This window comes from Cervus canadensis, chromosome 10, assembly GCF_019320065.1.
Source record: "Cervus canadensis isolate Bull #8, Minnesota chromosome 10, ASM1932006v1, whole genome shotgun sequence".
Classification (NCBI taxonomy): Eukaryota; Metazoa; Chordata; class Mammalia; order Artiodactyla; family Cervidae; genus Cervus; species Cervus canadensis.
The window spans coordinates 22,113,459-22,135,974 of NC_057395.1; the positions used below are offsets into that span (position 1 = coordinate 22,113,459).

The window sequence follows — 22,516 nt, forward strand, 5'->3', positions numbered from 1 at the left end:
ATTGGAGACGAAGGAAGAGGATAAGAATAAGGAGGGCAGAAAGAAAGAATCAATATATTAAAGTCTGAGGGGAAAGACGCCTGGTTATGTTATGTGATGTTCTTTGGGAGAGTCTGTCATTGACCTAAGGAAGGTATTATAGGTATCCCCTCCTGCCAATGTTCTGAAAAGCTCAGAAAGTGAGATTTATCAATACAGCAGGAGATTTCAATCCCAGTCAGAAAACATATTACCTTTATTCTGGAGTGAAGCCAAATTTTTCATGTCTGACAATGACAGTTATGGGGGAAGTCAAAAGGTAGTTTAGTGGGCATGGCTATGGTGAAAGAGGAAGTAGTTTAAAGAACTAAATGGTGGTTGCAAATTAGCCTGAGAGTTGTAGCTCTTTTATTCTTGAGGAATTCTCTTTTTAAAAAAGTAAAGCCATCATCAAAAGTCTATAAACAATAAATGCTGGAGAGGGTGTGGAGAAGAGGGAAACCTCTTACACTGTGGGAATGCAAACTATGGGAATCTCACTATGGAGAACAGTATGGAGATTCCTTAAAAAACTGAGACTAAAACTACCATATGACCCAGCACTCCCACTACTGTGCATATAACCTGAGGAAACCAGAACTGAAAAGATACATGTACCCCAGTGTTCACTGCAGCACTATTTACAATAGCTAGGGCATGTCTATAGACAGATGAGTGGATAAAGCAGTTGTGGTACATATTCACAATGGAATATTCAGTTCAGTTCAGTTCAGTTGCTCAGTCGTGTCTGACTCTTTGCGACCCCATGAATCACAGCACGCCAGGCCTCCCTGTCCATCACCAACTCCTGAAGTTTACCCAAACTCATGTCCATCAGTTGGTGATGCCATCCAGCCATCTCGTCCTCTGTCGTCCCCTTCTCCTCCTGCTCCCAATCCCTCCCAGCATCAGGGCCTTTACCAACGAGTCAACTCTTCGCATGAGGTGTCCAAAGTATTGGAGTTTCAGCTTCAGCATCAGTCCTTCCAATGAACACCCAGAACTGATCTCCTTTACTCAACTACAAAAAGGAGCACACCCGAGTTAGTTCTAATGAGGTAGATGAACCTAGAGCCTATTATACAGAGTGAAGTAAGTCAGAAAGAAAAACACAAATATCATATATTAACACATAAATATGGAATCTATAAATATGGTACTGACAACCCTACGTGCAGGGAAACAAAGGGGACACAGATATAAAGAGCAGACTTTTGGACTCAGTGGGAGAAGGTGAGGGTGAGATGATTTGAGAAAATAACATTGAAACATATATATTACCATATGTAAAATAGATGGCCAGTGGGAATTTGATGTATGATGCAAAGCACCTAAGGCTGGTGCTCTGTGACAACCTGGAGGGATGGGGTGGGGAGGGAAGAAGGAGTAGGATATAGGCTGGAGAGAACAGATATATGCCATGGCTGATTCATATTGATATTTGGCAAAAACCATCACAATATTGTTAAGTAATTTATCCTCCAATTAACATAAATAAATAAAAAGAAAGTAGAACAAACACTACTAGTTTTATATGTATGCTCTTTTTTATTGAAATACAGTTGATTTACAATGTTGTGTTAATTTCAGATGTACAAGAAAGTGATTCAGTATATATATAATATATATACTATACATATGTACATATGTATTCATGTATATGTACATATCTACTCTTTTTCAGATTCTTTTCCATTAAAGGTTATTCTAAGACATTGAATAGTTCCCCGTGCTATTCAGTAGGTTCTTGTTTATCTCTTGAGGACTTCTGTTAAAGGATACTGTAGATCTGAATTGTCCTAAAGACGGTTCTCTAGGTTCTCAAGGTTGTATCTTTGAACTTCTAAGGGCCCATCCATGCTGTTCACACAATAAGTCTTTTTCAAGTATGCTAACACTGTCTATCTGGTTACTATCCAGATGGAGGGCTAGTCTACCTCTTTAAGAAGACTCTGCATATCTCTGCTTTGACCATTCCCTGAGGACTTCACTTTAATTATATTTCCAGTTTCAGGGAAGACTCACTTGCCTCACGGTTGGTTTTCAATGAGGCACCATATAGTAAACAGCTTTACTTAGCACTTTGTTTCTAGTGACTTTTGGGTGAATATTTGATGGCTTACTATTAGTCTGCCAATTTTGTAGGCTGTAATATATTCCTTTGTCTGGTGTGGGTAGCCAGGCACTCAAATAGTGATTTAGAGTCAGTGGCTGAAATTTTCCAAGAAGCTTTGGTGTTTAGGTCAACTTCTTCTTTTACTTACAAAGTAGAATTAGTCTAATAATTCATATTGTTATTGATGAAAGGTACTTCAAATATATTTTAATACATCATTTCTTATTTTATAGATAAACAAACTAATAGACTGTTATTCAAACAACCGGTCAAATGATGAAGCAAGGCATTAAACCACATCTTCTCTATTCTAAGCAAATGAAAATGATGCGATTAAAGTATAGTTTAGTTATGGAGTCTAATCAAGAATATAGTTGCTTGGTTTTTGTATTTTACCATGGTCTCCCAGGAACCGATGGAACAACAGTCAGGGGAGTTAGACAATTTTATTATTGCTGCCAAATGTTTATGCCCAAAGTTCTTTATGTTCATTATGAAAGTTAGTAACAAAATAAACATTCCTGTGGTTACTATGGAGTTAGACTAAGATTTGAACAAATGCTGCTTGAAGGGATTGATCTAGCCACTTCAGATGTAGTTTCCAAGGTAAAGATTGTGGTGAGGATGACTCCTCTGAAGGAGTCGGCTCTTGTGAATACTGAGCTTCTAAGTTGTAATGTCATCTCCTACATTTATTCATTCTGGACAGTAGTCAGAAATGTTGTATAATTAAACTAGTTGATACCATGGATTCAAAGAAATAGTCTTTCATTTTCTTATTCCAGAATGATACAATGTGTACAAAATACTTCTATAGCAATTTGGGGGTAAATTTTTGCTTAGTGGTCAAATATGAATCAATCAAAGAAATATTCATTGAAAACAGGTTGGGATAAGGCTAAAATAATACAGCTTTAATTCAGAATTCAATGCAAAATTCATTTGATCTTGAGTCATGTTTAGTTAGTGCTTTTTACACAGTTAAAAGAGTTTTGTGATTAAAGTATGATGTTTAAAATTTAGCTTAATTTTGATTATAGTGTGCAGCCAGGATTACAAGGACGTATTCTGTGCCTTTGAATATTTTTCAGTATTTTGTTCTTTCTTTTTATGATGGATATTTTCTCTACAATTATTAAAGACGAAAGAAAGCCATAATCTTACTTGCTCTCTTGGTATTAACCAGGAAATGACTCTTCAAAGTGTGTTAGTAATTTTTACCTTGAACTCACATCATTTTATAGAAGGTGAAGATCTTTTAATCAGTTTTTATAATTGAAGATAACACACTGGAATGGCCAAGGGTTCATTTGTCGTAGGGTGCTTCAAAGAGATAAAAGAACAATGAATATAATTCCTGTGAGTGACCATAGCTAATTAGACTACAGAGAGATTTTTTTCCCCAAAGTTAAGAGGTACTACATTTTCAATAAGTATATTTTCCCCCTGAATATACTGAATAATATAATAAGATCTGAATAATAGATTGGCTAATAGAATTTAAAAAAAAAAGCTCTCAGCTTAACATACTTCCAACTAACATGTAACCACAATACCACTGGGCATGAGTCATTTTGGTATTGTAAGTATTACGTCCTGTGTGTTTTATGATAACAATTCTAAGAGAACACATATTTGTGCAATATTTAGTCTGGGTTGCAAAGTAGATTTAATTATATTTTGTGGGACTTTTTCTCCTTTTCAAAGAGTAAAGAGAAAATGCTTGGGGTTGGTATGAGTAATGGCAACAGTAAATATAGTGATGAATATAGATATGAAAACAGTAAGTTTTGTATGATACAAATTTGTTTCTTATCAGTTCTTCCTTCATAAATGATCTATACTCTTCCTACACAAAGTTTTTTTGAAGACTTTTTTCCATAAGAAAAGCAGATAGAATTGAAAGTATAAGAATAATAAAATTATTATATATATAGTATAGACTTTAGTTATTCTATTATTAATAATAGAATATTATAGGAGTGAGGTAAAACTATTTCAGTTCTTCAAAGAAACATGAGATCAAAGTGAAGACAACAAAAATGCTTTGTAGTTATTATTCTTATTTTTTAATAGTATCTATATACTTGATACTCAATGTGTTGCTGTAAGCTGGCTACAGTCACATCTGCAGGGAGCTTGTTAGAAGTACAAAATCTCAGTCCCCGCCATAAATTCAGAATTGCATTTAACAAGATCCCCAGGTGATTCATATGCATGCTAAATTCCGAGAATTGCTGACATACAGAATTGCTTCCCCCCCCCACCCCCCCCTCTTTTTCGTAAATACCTGTGGAGGTAAACATTACAGAGTTTGATGATGTGATTAAACTCATGTTCATAGGAGGAACTTGTTTTCTCGATAGATTAGACTGTGTTGTTTCTGGTAAGTATTAATTTTCCCTTTGAAAATGTGTGCTTCCATTTCCAATATTCTGGGAGGTGGGTCATAGAGGATCTTGCTGTGATTTATGTCGGAGAGTGTTTTGCCTATGTTCTCCTCTAGGAGTTTTATAGTTTCTGGTCTTACATTTAGATCTTTAATCCATTTTGAGTTTATTTTTGTGTATGGTGTTAGAAAGTGTTCTAGTTTCATTCTTTTGCAAGTGGTTGACCAGTTTTCCCAGCACCACTTGTTAAAGAGGTTGTCTTTTTTTCCATTGTATATCCTTGCCTCCTTTGTCCACACTGAGGAAACCAGATCTGAAAGAGACACGTGCACCCCAATGTTCATCACAGCACTGTTTATAATAGCCAGGACATGGAAGCAACCTAGATGCCCATCAGCAGATGAATGGATAAGGAAGCTGTGGTACATATACACCATGGGAATATTACTCAGCCGTTAAAAAGAATTCATTTGAATCAGTTCTAATGAGATGGATGAAACTGGAGCCCCTTATACAGAGTGAAGTAAGCCAGAAAGATAAAGAACATTACAGCATACTAACACATATATATGGAATTTAGAAAGATGGTAACGATAACCCTATATGCAAAACAGAAAAAGAGACACAGAAATACAGAACAGACTTTTGAACTTTGTGGGAGAAAGTGAGGGTGGGATATTTCAAAAGAACAGCATGTATACTATCTATGGTGAAACAGATCACCAGCCCAGGTGGGATGCATGAGACAAGTGCTCGGGCCTGGTGAACTGGGAAGACCCAGAGGAATCGGGTGGAGAGGGAGGTGGGAGGGGGGATCGGGATGGGGAATACGTGTAAATCTATGGCTGATTCATATCAATGTATGACAAAACCCACTGAAATGTTGTGAAGTAATTAGCCTCCAACTAATAAAAAAATTAAAAAAAAAAAAAAAGATAAGGGTTTAGGAAGAAAAAGAATGCTCTAAAAAAAGAAAAAAAAAAAAGAAAATGTGTGCTTCCATCTTTGGTAATTAGTGAGAAAATTAATGGCAGCCCTCTACAGTCAAGAGTCTGAAGTGGATTCACATATTCTTCTTTACCCCCCGGTCCTGAGACTAGAGCTCCCTACTACCCTTTAGAGGTTTGTAATGGCCACCATCTTGGGTTCAGTGGCACTTAGCAAACCCTGAAACGTACCAAGACATCCCCCCAATTTTTGTGAGAAGTGATGGGTTTTTTTCAGGGATTGGGTTGAGAAACAAGGAGACAGAGTTTTAAAATAGTGGTTGTAGAGCAGGATGGAGAGACTAAGGGAGGAAAGAGGTTATGGGAGAAAACATCCGAAGGATCTTTCTCTATTTAGTGGTTTTCAACTTTTGCTAAAATGTCTGCTTTCTGGGCTACACCCAGACCAATAACATTAGAACCTCTGGTGGGACCCAGGTATCAATTTCTTTCTTTATTTTTTTCTTCTCTTTCTTTCCTCCCTCCCTCTCCTCCTTTCTTTCTTTCCTTCCTTCCTTCAAAAAATTTCCATATCATTCTATTTTGTGACTAAGGTCACTAAAGGTCTAAGTTTATAAAGTTTCTTTCACTTATGTGTTAAATATGTTTTGTGTGGGGAAAGCTAGTAGGTAGGAAAAGTTTCACCATCTTGAGTACTGGAAGAAAGCTCAAGAAGCAAATGAGACTTGAAGTTTCCTTTGGAGACCACTGGGTCAATCTATGCTCAGGCTCTGGAACAGTGTGACTAAATTCCTCTTGGTAAAGTCTGTTCTCCGCTTCCTCTTCTAAACCGGTTACAATCTAGCAAGAAAAAACGCTGGCTGAGTGTGGTAGTCAGCCTCTAAGATGGTCCCTACTGATCCTTGTCTCTTAATATTCGTGCTCATATGTGGTCCCCTCTCACATTGACTCACCCAAGGCTAACTTCTGTTACCAACAGAATATAGTAGAAGTGATGGTGTGAGACATTCAAGACTGGGTTGTAAAAGATATTACAGCCTTTGCTTCAGTATCTTGAATCCCTGAGCTCTACCAAAAGTCAGCTGCCATGTCGTGAGGACACTAAAGAGGTCCCAGTGGAGACGAACCAATTTACCAGCTATTTGAGTGAGTTGTCTTAGAAATGGATCACCCAGCACAATGAGCCTTCAGGTTACTGCAGCCCCACTGACATTTGACTGCAATGGTCATGGGAGACCCTGAGTCAGAACTGACCAATTTGGTTGCACCTCAAGTCCTGGTGTACAGAAACCATGAAAGATAACTATTGATGATTGTTCTTAGGCTACTAAATTTTGGATAATTTATTATACAGCAACAAATAATTAATATAGCAGGGCTCATCCAAACCTTGGCTACCCAGTAAAGCAATCAGTTTGAGGGCATATTTACAGATGATAAATAGAGTTAAATATTTTAGCAACAAGTTACATTTAATTCTACTTTAAATTAAACTACTTTTTAAGTGGCAAAAGTGCAAAGTATGTGGCAAAATAGTGATATTATTAAAGTCTTAGCTTTTACTCCATCATAACAAGTAGAAAGACAGCATTTGATATACAGATCAGCATTGTTGAATAGAACATTCAACAATTATCTATATATTCTATACCTGTAGTGTTTGATATGCTACCGTGGGCTATTGAGCATTTGACATCAGACTTGTGCAACAGAGGGACTGAATTTCAAGTTTTACTTAATTTTAAATTGTGGCTGGCACATTGACAGAGAATTCTATATAGTTTCTGGGAAGAATATAGAGACAACAAAAGTATTGTCCGTTAGTTTGTATGTTGTGAATTGAGAACATGTAGGAAACAGTTTATCTGTGGTATATTTGGTTAATATGATTCCTTCACCCATTAACCCCTAAATAGGTATTTCTTGGAGTAAATGATGACAGACCACAAAGAAGCAGATCGTAAGGGACTGAATATATTCAAGATGTGATTGATTTCAGGCTCTGTGACAATTCAGGAATTTATATTGGAATTTGAAGGGAATTTTGATGTATTTGTCAAAGATAATTTTCTGCATGGTGTCTGCTGAACTGCTTTCCAGAAAAGTACTGGCCCTGCCAGCTGCTGTCTTATTTCTTTTGCTGAATTTTATTGGGTGGCTGCATACTACATTGCATGCTCAAGATTTCCAAGCAATGTAAGGTCCTTGCACTCTATTTATAGTTTTTAATATCTAGAGATTTTGCTTTTCTTTACTTATGATAGTGTAATGATGATGAAGAATATTATGACTACTAACTATCAATAATTATGTTTGGATCAAATTAGTTTATTAAGTTTACTTAAGCTATGAGCCATGCTGTGTAGAGTTACCCAAGACAGATGGGTCATGTTGGAGAGTTGACAAAACATGGTTCAATAGGTCCAATGGAGAAGGGAATGGCAAACTATGTAAGTTTTCTTGCCTTGAGAACCCCATGAACAGTATGAAAAAGCAAAAAGTTATGACTCCAGAAGATGAACCCCTCAGGTCAGTAGGTGCCCAGAATGTTACTGGGGAAGAGTAGAGAAATAGCTCCAGAAAGAATGAGGCTGGGTCAAAGAAGAAGTGGCACTTTGTGGTGGATGTGTCTGGTGGTGAAAATACATTCCAATGCTATAAAGAACAGTATTGCATAGGAACCTGTAATGTTAAGTCCATGAATCAAGGTAAATTGGATGCGGTCAAGCAGGAGATGGCAAGAATGAACATTGATATTTTAGGAATTAGTGAACTAAAATGGACAGGAATGGGCAAATTGAATTCAGATGACAATCATATCTATTGCTGTGGGCAAGAATCCCTAAGAAGAAATGGAGCAGCTGTCACAGTCAACAAGAGTCCAAAATGCAGTACTCAAGTGCAATCACAAAAATGACAGAATGATATCAGTTCATTTTCAAGGCAAACTATTCAACATCACAGTATTCCAAGTCTGTGCCCAACCATTAATGCCAAATAAGCCGAAGTCAATCAGTTTCTATGAAGACCTACAAGACCTTCTAGAACTAAGATCCAAAAAAAAAAGAACTAAGACCAAAACTAAGGCCAAAAAAATTTGCATTGAAATGCAAAAGTTGGAAGTCAAGAGATGCCTGGAGTAACAGGCAAGTTTGGCCTTTGGGTACAAAATGAAGCAGGGTAAATATCAACAGAGCTTTGTCTACAGAACACACTGCTCCTAGCAAACACACTTTCCCAACAACTCAAGAGATGACGCTATACATGGATATCACCAGATGGTCAATACTGAGATCAGATTGATTATATTCTTTGCAGCCAAAGATGGAGATGCTCTACACAATCAGCAATAACAAGACATGGAGTTAACTGTGGCTCAGATCATCAGCTCTGTATTGCAAAATTCAGGCTTAAATTGAACTAAATAGGGAAAACCACTAGGCCGTTCAGTTATGATCTATCAGTACCATTTTTTTTTTTTTAGATTCCATATATGTGTTTTAAAATATGGTATTTGTTTTTCTCTTTCTGACTTACTTCACTCTGTATAACAGGCTCTAGGTCTATCCATCTCACTGCAACTGATTCAGATTTGTTCCTTTTAATGGCTAAGTTCCTTTTAATGGCTAATATTCCATTGTATATATGTATCACAACTTCTTTATCCATTCATTTGTCAATGGATGTCTAGGTTGCTTCCATGTCCTGAAATATAGTGTTTCTATAAACATTGGGATGCATGTGTCTTTTTGAATTATGATTTCCTCAGGGTATATGCCCAGTAGTGAAATTACTGGCTCATATGGTAGTTTTATTTCTAGCTTTTAAAGGAAAACTGATTCATTCTTATTCCTTAATTCACCATATCTCTATGCAGTACATTGTGCATAGAATGTATTTTGCCTTGGATACTATTTTAAACATTGTAAATACTGAGAAAGGTAGATAGATCTGCACCCATGAACATGAGGTTGACAGCTGTAAATAAAATGAACAATAAATGAATGTTAACCTCATATAATGATGTTTTATGAAGAAAATAAAACTAAATCAAGAAATATTTCATTTATATTTTGTCATCTATTAATTAGTTCTTTCATAGAGTAAATATTATCTGACATATAAGATAGCTATATTCTAATTTTTAAGAAATACCAGAGAACAAGATTTTTGACATCAATCTGAACTAGAAACATTATATTTTCACTTTAAAAATGGTGGTAAAGAATTATGTGACTTATTGCCTTTCCTTTATTAACTTAATGCAATATTCTTGAATGAATAGTCATGCATATAGTTTATGAGCCTTTGGAAGATGCCCTAGATAATCTCTAGGAACTAGCTAACTTCCATTCACTCAAGATAAATCATGCTAAATACATATGATTTCCCATTTTGTTAGAATCTCTGGAGAACAGAAACTTCCATGGATAAAATGCAATTCAATTTTTTTCTATTACAGCAATACATCTGACTGTGTGTGTGTGTGTGTGTGTTCATTCACTCAGTTGTGTCTGACTGTTTGCAACCCCATGGACTGTAACTCACCAGACTCCTCTGTCCATGGAATTTTCCAGGCAAGAAAACTGAAGTGGATTGCCATTTCCTACTCCAAGGGATATTCTTGATCCAGGGTTTGAACCTGTGTCTCCTGCGTCTTCTGCATTTGCAGGCAGATTCTTTATCACTGATGCTCCTGGGAAGCCACATCTGACAATATCTTTTGCAAATACATGGTGGTTATGGCATGTATTGAGTGATAGAATTGTTGATATTTAGTGATATTTATTTTAAACACATGTCTACTATGTGTTATAAATAATTCTGTAATTTTCTAATAGAATGTGACTAGCTAGTCTACGGAGAAGGCAATGGCACCCCACTCCAGTACTCTTGCCTAGATCCCATGGATGGAGGAGCCTGGTAGGCTGCGGTCCATGGGGTCGCTAAGAGTAGGACATGACTGAGCGACTTCACTTTCACTTTTCACTTTGACACATTGGAGAAGGAAATGGCAACCCAATCCAGTGTTCTTGCCTGGAGAATCCCAGGGACAGGGTGGTGGGCTGCCGTCTATGGGATCACACAGAGTTGGACACGACTGAAGTGATTTAGCAGCAGCAGCAGCAGCTAGTCTACACTCTTACCTATTGGCTCAATGTTTCCATTGATAATTCTGATAGAGTTTTAGAAGTGAAGATACATAAGTGGGGTGCATAACTGAAAATAAATGACAAACCTGATAATAAAAGTGATACCAATTGACAGAGACACACTGGTCCAAAAGCAGTGAAACAAAATCAAGCAGAAACAAATTTCAAGTTCTGTTTAGGTTCATAATATCAGCTGCATGAGAATGAGCTGACTTGGCTACAGTGCAGATGGCAAAGTTCTGGGACTTCCATTTGATGACAACCATAAAATAAGCCAATAGTGTTATGTAGCTGTTAGAAAAATACACTGCACAATTGTTGAGTTGCATTAATGAAATATTGTGTCTAGGACAATAAAGGGGATAGAAAAAACAATTTTACCAAATACTCTTCTAGTGTGATGACTTATGGAATAAAGTGTCAAAATCCTCCCATTATACTTTAAGCCAGACTTTTCCAATCAGAGTACATTCAGAGGACAGAGAATTCTGAAAATTAAATCTTTTGAGACAAGACTGAGAGAATAAGGATATTTTTCTGTAGGAGAAAAGTCCGAGAAGATATATGCAGAGTTCTTTGGTCTACATGGGAAGCTTTCATGTTGAAGAGGCCAGAAAAAATTTGGTGAACTAGAAAGTTAATCTAAAATATTAGTGTGAAATTAAATGGATGAAGATTTTTGTACAAGATGAGGAATAAAATAGTTATCCAAAACACATCTAACATGTGAGGAAGAACCCTTTTAAATAGAGTCATTTAATCCAAAATCTTTATCCCAGAGTGGATTTTGGGGTCAGATGGCATACCAGTTATTTACCATTGCATAAAAAAGCACTGTGGAAGGTTACTGCAGCCACAAAATTAAAAGACAATTACTCCTTGGAAGAAAAGCTATGACAAATCTAGATGGTGTATTAAAAAGCAGAGACATCATTTTGCCGACAAAGATCCATACAGTCAAAGCTATAGTTTTTCCAGTAGTCATGCATGGATGTGAGAGTTGGACCATAAAGAAGGCTGTGGTGGTTGGTGGTTTAGTCGTTAAGTCGCGTCTGACTCTTGCAACCCCTTGGACTGCAGCCCACCAGGCTCCTCTGTCTTTGGGATTCTCCAGGCAAAAATACAGGAGTGGGTTGCCATTTCCTTCTCCAGGGCATCTTTAGCACCAAAGAATTAATGCTTTTGAACTGTGGTGCTGGAGAAGATTCTTGAGAGTTCCTCGAACAGCAAGGAGATCAAACCAGTCAATCCTAAAGGAAATCAATGCTGATTGGAAGGACTGGCTGGAAGGACTAGGTGCTGAAGCTGAAGCTCCAGTAATTGGGCCAACTGGTGCAAAGAGCCAACTCACTGCAAACAAACAAACAAACAAACAAACAAAAAAAACCTGATGCTGGGAAAGATTGAGGGCAAGAAGAGAAGGGGGTGACAGATGATGAGATGGCTGGATGGAATCACTGACTGAATGGACATGAGTTTGAGCAAACTCAAGGAGATGGTAAAGGACAAGGAAACCTGGTGTGCTGCAGTTCATGGGGTGGCAAATAATTGGACACAACTTAGCAACTGAAGAACAACATTACCCCCAAACTTAGTAAAAACAAATTTTATTACATTAATTCTTTGATGGGTCAGGAACTCAGAAGTGCTTCACAGGCAGTTTTCACTTGGGGTTTGTCATGTAGAATTTTGGTTTCCTCATGGTATATGCTCAGTAGTGAGATTGCTGGGATTATATACATCTGAACCAACTGCAATCATAAGAAGGTCTGTATTGACTGAATCCTAGGATTGAATGTCTAGGATGACTTGCTAACCTGGCTGGCAGGTTTTGTTGGCAACTGGCTGGAAGCTTGGTTGGGGCTGCCAACTGGAGTATGTACACATGGCCTTAATTTCCTCACTTGATGGTTGCTTCAGGGTAGTTGGACTTCATACATAGTGATTCAGGAACATCAAAACATGTGTCCCAGTGCACAAGAGAAGCCACATTGCCCCTTGTGGTGTAGCCTCAGAAGATATGCAGCATCACATTTTCAGCACTGTAGGTGTATTTGTGAGTCAGAAGCCTACATGGATGCAGAAGAGGAGAATACAGATCCTGTTTTTGATGGAGGGGCTTCCCTAGTGGCTCAGATGATGAAGAATCAGCACGAGACCCAGGTTCGATCCCTGTGTTGGGAGGATTCCCCTGGAGAAGGAAATGGCTACCCACTCCAGTATTCTCGCCTGGAGAATTTCATGGCCAGAGGAACTTGGCCAGGTCCATGGAGTCACAAAGAGTTGGACAGGAGTGCCCAAAATTTGTGGACACAAAACTGCCAGATAACCTCCTAAGTAACTTCCAACTTGGAGTTTCTGATTTTATGAAACTATTTGGCTAGCTGGTAAGATTTTAAGAAAAATAGGGAATTTTTATATCTTCTTTTAAAAATTCACAGTTGAGAGTTGGGCTTTCTTGAAATTATTCATTGGTGTTATCACATGAAAGATTTTTAGATTTATTTTTACATACACACTGGGGATATTATTAGAAATGTAAAACTACAATTATAAGATCCCCCAAATAATTCATTTGAAATTATGACTATAAATATGTAAGTAATGCTCTAAAGCAGTTTTATAAAACAAGAGAGTTTGACTAGTTTAGGTCAGTGGAAGGACCATGATTAGACAGACATGTAATTGACAAGCTCAGAAAATTTGGGGATTCTCTGCTAGTCTTATTGAATAGAAACAGGTACTAGGAATTAAAAAAAATAAGTGAAACTTGACTATAACCACCGTGTTTGGTGACATGAACTTGGGGTATTGTGTTTTGTAGGTCTATAGAGCTATGCTCATGAGGATGAAAATCTAATCCTTACCAGAATTTCAGTTGAATAACCACTGAAGACAGTGTATATGTGCTGATTCCCATCACTCATCTTGTTAACTCCTAAGACCCAGCACTCACTATTGTTTGCATTTGCCCTCTAGAGTTTGGTGTGCCATTTGGGGTCTCCTGAGATCTGATCTGGACACACCCTTATTTTACTTCCACTAGTATAATTAGATTATAGCATTCTGTCCACTTCCTAATGGCATCAGACCTCAGACCCAAATCTGGCTTTGTCTTGGTTTTCTTACTAGATGCTGACAAACTTACCTACTCTCAAGCAATAGGCTGGGCTTCGCCTATTTTAATTTACTTTTCTGAGGTTTTAGCAAAGGGATTTATACTTAAAAAAAAAAAAATAACAAAAAAACTAGAGGAAGGACATCTATGCTTTCCCAGAGTAGCCTCTAAGTAACTGTAAAATTTTGATAGATCTAATCATTATCTTTTCTTGATATTTCCTCCCATTCTTTTTCTCTTTTCTTACAATGAAAGAAAATAGAAATGGAAATTGAAGACATGCTTTCTCCAGCTATTATTTTCCACATTGATTCGAACTTTCATTTTCTTCTTCCATAATTGATTAGCACTTGTTGGGAATATTTCCACATATAAATCTGTTACTTTATTGTTGCATGTCTAAGTAAAGAGATATTTTGTATCTCCCAAAGTAGATTCAGACACCATTTTCAAAAAAAGATTTTGTTTAGCAAATGTGATCTGCTATTCTGTCTAGCAAATACTCTGTGTGTTGACTTCAGTTTTATTTCAAATCCAACCTCCATTCACCAGACCAAAATAAGAGATCTCTGTGTGACAAGAAGCACCTACTACAGCTTGCATTAAGAAAGAAAAACCAAACCAGATTCCTTTATATCATGAAATATCAGTTCAAACAGAAGTGCCTCTTTGTATCTAAAATGTGAAGAATTATAAGGGCCAAAATGGCAGACATCAATGGCTCCACGTATGGGAATTCATAAACAGTACTTTGGATAAAATAAAATGCTTGGTTTCAGGGATTGTAATGCGACTCTTATTTCATTCTTTATCTTTTTTTTTTTTCCTTTGAAAAATGAAAACAGGCTTTTTTTTTTTTTTTTTTTTTTTTTTTTTTTTTTTTTTTTTATATATAATGACAATTTTATTGATTATATATGCTTTTTTTTTTTTTAATTTTTTATTAGTTGGAGGCTAATTACTTCACAACATTTCAGTGGGTTTTGTCATACATTGATATGAATCAGCCATAGATTTACACTATATCCCCATCCCGATCCCCCCTCCCACCTCCCTCTCCACCCGATTCCTCTGGGTCTTCCCAGTGCACCAGGCCGGAGCACTTGTCTCATGCATCCCACCTGGGCTGGTGATCTGTTTCACCATAGATAGTATACATGCTGTTCTTTTGAAACATCCCACCCTCACCTTCTCCCACAGAGTTCAAAAGTCTGTTCTGTATTTCTGTGTCTCTTTTTCTGAAAACAGGCTTATTTACAACAAAACTGCCAAACAATCCTTGCAAAAGTACAAACCTGCTGTTTCACCAACACACGTCCCAGTGGAGTGCTTGTGCCCCAGGCTGACTTTAAACTGCTTCAGACCTTTCATGTAAGGCCCAGTTTGTGGTAACCCAATTGTGTCAGACGGATTAACCCATCTAGGTATACACTCAGTGCTCAGGCCAACATTTGGCCAACGTCTGCAAAGTCTGGTCAAATAGATTATTTATTTTTTTTGGAAACTGAAGCAGAGATGAAATATGGTTTGAGTTTTTACACCAAAGTTTTCCTTGAAAAGTCAGAGTTTACTGCTGTAATATGTCCAGTGATGGAATAAGAACGCAAAATAAGGCAGCCTGTTCTTCAGCAATGTATGTGCTGTTTTTATGGCATCAGTGGTACATATGCTGTATTATTCTTCATCCATTACTGGCAGTTAGGATCATTCTATCACCATAGCCAAAAGAACGTCAAAAAAGTGGATGCAGAACAGGTTCTCATGAGGTCATTCTTGCGCAGCAAGTTGTGGTGCTGGACTAGACTCCAGAATGACTACCAAAGGATATTTGGTTACTTTGGAAAGGTTAACAGTTTGCCATTTCATTGCCCCAGGGCATCTGGTTATGAACCCAAAACTTGAGTTGTGGTGCTCATGGCAAGAGGTAATTGCTAAGATGAGAACAAATGTTAAAACTTCTCTTACTAGAAACAGTTTTTGAACTGGTGGTAATGTAAACAGAATGTTTTCAGAACATTTAGATGAATTGAAGAAACAACAAGAACAACATGTTAACTTTCACATACTTTGCAAGAGATTAGCAAGAAGTCTAATCATATTTATCCATGGAAAAAGAAAAGAAAAAGATTTTTTTGAACAGTGGCAAATAAGGTCCTGACAAATTTTTAAAATTCTCTGAAAAAGAATAAATCTTTTTTTGCAGAAAATTAGCATATAAATAAAGCACATATAGTAAGAAAGAAAACAACAAATGTGAAAAGCAAGCAAACCATTATCCTATATCAAATGAGAATTGCTTATATATATATATACACACACACACACATATATCCGTCAAAGTTTTTATACATATATATTCAATAGACGGTACTTTAAAAATGTGTTTGTGTGTGTGCTACAGTTAGGTCTGATTCTTTGTTATCCCATGGACTGAGGCCCACAAATCTCCTCCATACATGAAATTTTCCAGGCAAGAATACTGGAGTGGGCTGCCTTTTCCTACTCCATGGGCTCTTTCCAACCCAGGGATCGAACTTATGTGTCTTGTGTCTCCTGCATTGACAGGCGGATTCTTTACTACTATGTCACTTGGGAATCACTTAAAAAATAGGTGGATCTAATTTTATACTATATCTTATGCATTTTTTTCATTTAATAAAATATTTTTCCTAAGTACATTGTCTTTGTTGGTTATATGGCATTTCATCACAAAGATACAGAGAATCCATTTTTTAAAAAAAATAATAACCTAAGGTTGAATATTTTTAAAAAATTTAATAAATATTAGTGTGGTAAGCAAGTTTGTAGATCAAGCTTTACATAACTACTTGATTTTTCTCCTTAGGAAAACATTCCTCAAAGTATAAAGCCTTCAGTGAGTCTCCACTGCTAATAAGATAAAGACAGGTTTTCTTACTCTGGCCTGTATTTCCCTTACTCTCTAAACTCTAGCCACATTGGCCAGACTGAGTTCCCCCGTGAGGAGAACAAGGAGCAGATCTGATTGGAGCAAAGTCAATTCACAGTGGTTATGAAATGTGAGTGAGAAATAAATCTTTGTTGGTTCAAACCACTGAGACCTTAGAGTTATTTGTTACAGTCACATAGGAAAGTTTACACTGATTGATACTCTGGCCTTTACATTTTACATTCCCTTCTTTTCCTTGTATTATTTGTACATGTTACTACATTTACCAGCTACTTCCTTTCCTTACCTAGTAAACACTTCCTTATTCAAAGCTTTATAGCTAGGTGCACAGTAGGAAATTTTGCCAGAAATCTGGCACTGCTCAACTTACCTTTAGTATGGCACTTTTAAATTCATATAACTATATTTCAGTGTTTGTCAAAATTGTGATTTATATCGTTCTCTTGTTAGTATAGGGCTTCCCTGGTGGCTCAGATGGTAAAGAATATGTCTGCAATTTGGGAGACTTGGGTTTGATCCCTGGGTCTGGAAGATTCCCTGGAGAAGGGCATGGCAACCCACCCTAGTATTCTTGCCTGGAGAATTCCATGGACAGAAGTGCCTGGTGGGCTACAGTCCATGGGGTTACAAAGAGTCGGACATGACTAAGTGATTAAAAAGCACACACTTGTTAGTATATCTATTTTTTGTAATGTCTGTCCTGTACATAAACACTGTGAGAAGTAGATATCTTACAATGTGCTTGGGACATAGCAGATTCTCAATAAGTCATTTGCGTAATGAATGAATAAATGCCAAGATAATTTCTAAACTTCATCGTGGTCTTAGCCCAATTGATGGCCTGAAAGATCTCAGACCAAATTGCACAAACGTGGCAATTCTCTATAATCTGTATAAACAGATTCCCAGTTTTAGAGGCAAAAAGATATCATTGCTCATTGTTTTAAATTTAATTCTAAAATTTTTTTCTAAAAAGTTTCATTGGCTATTTATACTTCTAGTTGCCTATGTGTTTTCTATGCACAATGTGAGTTGGATTTCTATGCTTATTGAGAGGGCACTTAATAATGTAAAATAATGGGTAAGTTCAACTTTGTCTGCTCTGTAGACATTGAATGCTCTCTTTTGATCTCTGTAGTCGCTCCTTCCTCTGAAAAATTCTAGGAGTGGCAAGTTGACTGAACTTGAGACTATTAAAGAATATTTAATCAATATTAATTAATATATTTGAATGTTTAATTAATATTAAATATATTAATATTAATTAATAAGAAATTTTAATTAATATTAAATATTAAGTGAACAATGCAAAAAAATAGAGGAAAGCAATAGAATGGACAAGACTAGAGACCTCTTCAAGAAAATTGGTGATACCAAGGGAATATTAAATACAAAGATAGGCAAAATAAAGGACAGAAATGCTATGGATCTAACAGAAGCAGAATATATTAAGAAGAGGTGGCAAGAAAACACAGAAGAACTACACAAAAAAGATCTTAATGACCTGGATAAGCATGATGGTGTATTACTCTCCTAGATCCAGACATCCTGGAGTGCGAAGTCAAGTGGGCCTTAGGAAGTATGACTACAAACAAAGCTAGTGGAGGTGATGGCATTCCAGCTGAGCTATTTCAAATCCTAAAGGATGATGCTGTGAAAGTGCTATATACGCCACCAAGTTTAGAAAACACAGCAGTGGCCACAGGACTGGAAAAGATCAGTTATCATTCCAATCCCAAAGAAGGACAGTGCCAAAGAATGTTCAAAATACTGTTCAGTTGTGCTCATTTCATATGCTATAAAGGTAATGCTCAAAATCCTTCAAACTAGGCTTCAACAGTACATGAACTGAGAATTTCCAGATGTACAAGCTGGATTTAGAAAAGGCAGAGGAACCAAAGATCAAATTGCCAACATCCGTTGGATCATAGAGAAAGCAAGGGAATTCCAGAAAAAGGTTTGCTTCTACCTCATTGACTATGCCAAAGCCTTTGACTGTGTGGATCACAAGAAACTGTGGAAAATTCTGAAAGAGATGGGCATACCAGACCACCTTACCTGCCTCCTGTGAAACCTGTATGAAGGTCAAGAAGCAACTGTTAGAACTGGACATGGAACAATGGATTGGTTTCAAATTAGGAAAGGAGTACGTCAAGGCTGTATATTGTCACCCTGTTTATTTAACTTCTATTCAGAGCACATCATGCAAAATGCCAGGCTGGATGAAGCACAAGCTGGAATCAAGATTGCCTGGAGAAATATCAGTAACCTCAGATATGCAGATGATACCACCTTAATGGCAGAAAGCAAAGAGGAAATAAAGATCCTTTTGATGAAGGTGAAAGAGGAGAATGAAAAATCTGGCTTAAAACTCAACATTCAAAACCCTAAGATCATGGCATCTGATCCCATCACTTCACAGCAAATAGATGGGGAAACAATGGAAACAGCGACAGACTTATTTTCTTGGGCTCCAAAATCACTGTGGACTGTAACTGCTGCCATGAAATTAAAAGACACTTGCTCCTTGGAAGAAAATCCATGACAAACTTAGACAGCATATTAAAAAGCAGAGACATTACTTTGCAGACAAAGGTCTGTACAGTCAAAGCTATCGCTTTTCCAGTAGTCAGGTATGGCTGTGAGAGTTGGGCCATAAAGAAGGCTCAGTGCTGAAGAATTGATGCTTTTGAACTGTGATATTGAAGACAACTCTTGAGTTCCCTTTGACTGCAAGGAGATCAAATCAGTGAATCCTAAAGGAAATCAACCCTGAATATTCATTGGAAGGACTGATGATGAAGTTGAAGCTCCAGTACTTTGGCCACCTGATACGAAGAGCTGTATTATTGGAAAAGACCCTGATTTTGGGAAAGATTGAAGGCAGGAGGAGAAGGGGACAACATAGGATCATATGGTGGATGGCATCACTGACTCAATGGGCATGAGTTTGATCAAGCCCCGGGAGATGGTGAAGGACAGGGAAACCTGCAGTTCATGGAGTTGCAATGAGTTGAAATCGACTGAGCAACTGAGCAACAACAAATCAGCTAGTAATAAAGTAGCATTTTGATTCCCATTCTACTAATTTTCCTTCTTCAGTGTCCTCAGAAATTCTTCAAGGAAGTCTACATGACTTGTAGAACAAGATTTGGACATTCTAGAGTCTATGGCTATGAAGCCATCCTTAAGTCATCGATTCTTTTGAATCCTGACACAACACATCTAACCTAGATATGAATCTCCCTGCAAAACTAATTAAACACAGTTATATATACAGACTCGAAGCCATAGAAATTATAGCCCAATCCCAGTATAGCCTAAATTTGTTTTTTTACCCTCTCTGGATGCAGAGAATTCAAAGTGTGAATAAAAACTCATTCAAAATAAATTTATCCATGCTCTGTGGTTCCTACCTCTCAGCAAATTGTGTCCTTTCTTTCCTTAAGGATTCATTCTATATATATGACTTATGAAAGGATTAGTCCTCTAATTATTTACATTTTTAGCCTTGTGACATAGATTCTGTTCTAGATCTGTGGCAAAAGTTAATTTCACATGCAGTCTGCTTCCTAAGGAAAATGCTAATGTTTTTGGTTATAAAATGTATTACCTATACCTCCTACATTTGATCCTAACACCTGCCTGAAAGTCCCAGTGGAACACCCTTCGCAATGCTGACCTTCATGTTGCTCTCCAGAGAAGAAAAGGAAACTTTTCCCTTGTATTTTTTTTTTTTTTTTGGTCTAACCCTTGTAATCTTTTCCCTCTATAATTTAGCTTGGTTCAAATAATTGCTCTGTTTCATCAAAGTAAACAGAATTTCCAGATTTAGGCTATTTGCTCTGTTATACAGATATATTGAAAGAATTATTGATAAATACCCCCTATATATTATGCGTTGTTGCAGAAAGCAGATACCTGTGGAGAGGAGCGACACCAGAGTCCATCAGAGTCCATCAGAGTCATTCAGCTGTCTCAGAATGTGAGTGAGTTTGCCTGCCATATCACAAACACAATATCATTTGCTTCAGGTTCGATGTAGTCCACAGTATATTACTGCTCTATGTACCACACACGTGTGTCACAGATGATTGCTTTTCATTTCAGAGCTCAAATGTAATAAATTCAGCACATTAATATTTGGTAAAGGCGTGCTGCGATTCATGGGGTCACAAAGAGTCGGACACGACTGAGCGACTGAGCTGAACTGAACTGAACTGAAGCGCTGGGAGGCTACTATGGAAAACCATCACTCAAGTTCATCTAACTAAGCAGTGGCGATTCCATTGCTACAAAATAAACCTTTGTCATGCCTCCTCCTCAACCTGACAACACTTTTTTTTTTGTAAGACATAAATCGAATCCACACACTAACATTTGTTTACAAGCTGTGCAAAAGAATTTAAGGCTTTGGATTTGGTTAAAATAGACATTTCAAGGAGATATTCTACTAGTTATATGAGCATGTCCTGGATTTCTTTTTTCCCTTTGTTTGATTTTATTTCTGTTTTATTGAATTCAGTGGAAGACATTCAAATTATCAGCAGGAATTTCAGTGCAATCACTATGTTGATGGACCTGATGTTAGAGGCTTGGAAGAAAGTCTGATTTCTGTACTTGACCAAGAAAGGAGACTCTTAAGTGGTGGGGTGTTTGAAAAAAAAAATCAAATCAAGTTGGAAAAACTATCATAGACACTCCCATCCATCCTTTAGTTAAATCCACCTATTTTCTTCTTCTTTCTCTCCCATTTAGAACTTATATTCCAAACTTTATCATTTCAGTAATAACCTTGCCAGTACGGCACCTACTTACTCTTCTTTTACCATTAGTTAGTTAGTTAGTTGAGTCACTCAGTCGTGTCTGACCATTTGTGAGCCCATGAATCGCAGCACGCCAGGCCTCCCTGTCCATCACCAACTCCTGGAGTTTACCCAAACTCATGTCCATCGAGTCGGTGATGCCATCCAGCCATCTCACCCTCTGTCGTCCCCTTCTCCTCCTGTCCCCAATCCCTCCCAGCATCAGGGTCTTTTCCAATGAGTCAACTCTTCGTATCAGGTGGCCAAAGTATTGGAGTTTCAGCTTCAGCATCAGTCCCTCCAATAAACACCCAGGGCTGATCTCCTTTAGGATGGACTGGTTGGGTCTCCTTGCAGTCCAAGGGACTCTCAAGAGTCTTCTCCAACACCACAGTTCAAAAGCATCAATTCTTTGGCGCTCAGCCTTCTTCACAGTCCAACTCTCACATCCATACATGACCACTGGAAAAACCATAGCCTTGACTAGACAGACCTTTGTTGGCAAAGTAATGTCTCTGCTTTTAAATATGCTATCTAGGTTGGTCATAACTTTCCTTCCAAGGAGTAAGCGTCTTTTAATTTCATGGCTGCAATCAACATCTGCAGTGATTTTGGAGCCCAAAAAAGTAAAGTCTGACACTGTTTCCACTGTTTCCCCATCTATTTCCCATGAAGTGATGGGACCAGATGCCATGATCTTAGTTTTCTGAATGTTAAGCTTTAAGCCAACTTTTTCACTCTCATCTTTCACTTTCATCAAGAGGCTCTTTAGTTCCTCTTCACTTTCTGCCATAAGGGTGGTGTCATCTGCATATCTGAGGTTATTGATATTTCTCCCGGCAATCTTGATTCCAGCTTGTGCTTCTTCCAGCCCAGCATTTCTCATGATGTACTCTGCATATAAGTTAAATAAGCAGGGTGACAATATACAGCCTTGACGTATTCCTTTTCCTATTTGGAACCAGTCTATTGTTCCAGGTCCAGTTTTAACTGTTGCTTCCTGACCTGCATATAGGTTTCTCAAGAGGCAGGTCAGGTGG

General features: G+C 37.4%; 1 protein-coding gene across 2 annotated transcripts in view; it reads left to right on the forward strand.

Annotated features, from left to right (window-relative positions):
• HAO1 (hydroxyacid oxidase 1) overlaps positions 1-20,985 on the forward strand; it is a 128,379-nt gene extending 107,394 nt beyond the window's left edge. The window contains exons 9-10 of one of the 2 annotated variants that reach the window (XM_043480173.1): positions 20,582-20,656; positions 20,782-20,964. In XM_043480173.1, coding sequence (XP_043336108.1) covers positions 20,582-20,656; positions 20,782-20,811 — 105 coding nt within the window. In that variant the 3' untranslated portion in view covers positions 20,812-20,964. Of the gene's footprint in view, positions 1-20,581; positions 20,657-20,781 lie in introns of both variants that reach the window. The other variant, XM_043480179.1, reaches the window with a different exon arrangement.
• The last annotated feature ends 1,531 nt before the right edge of the window (positions 20,986-22,516 follow it).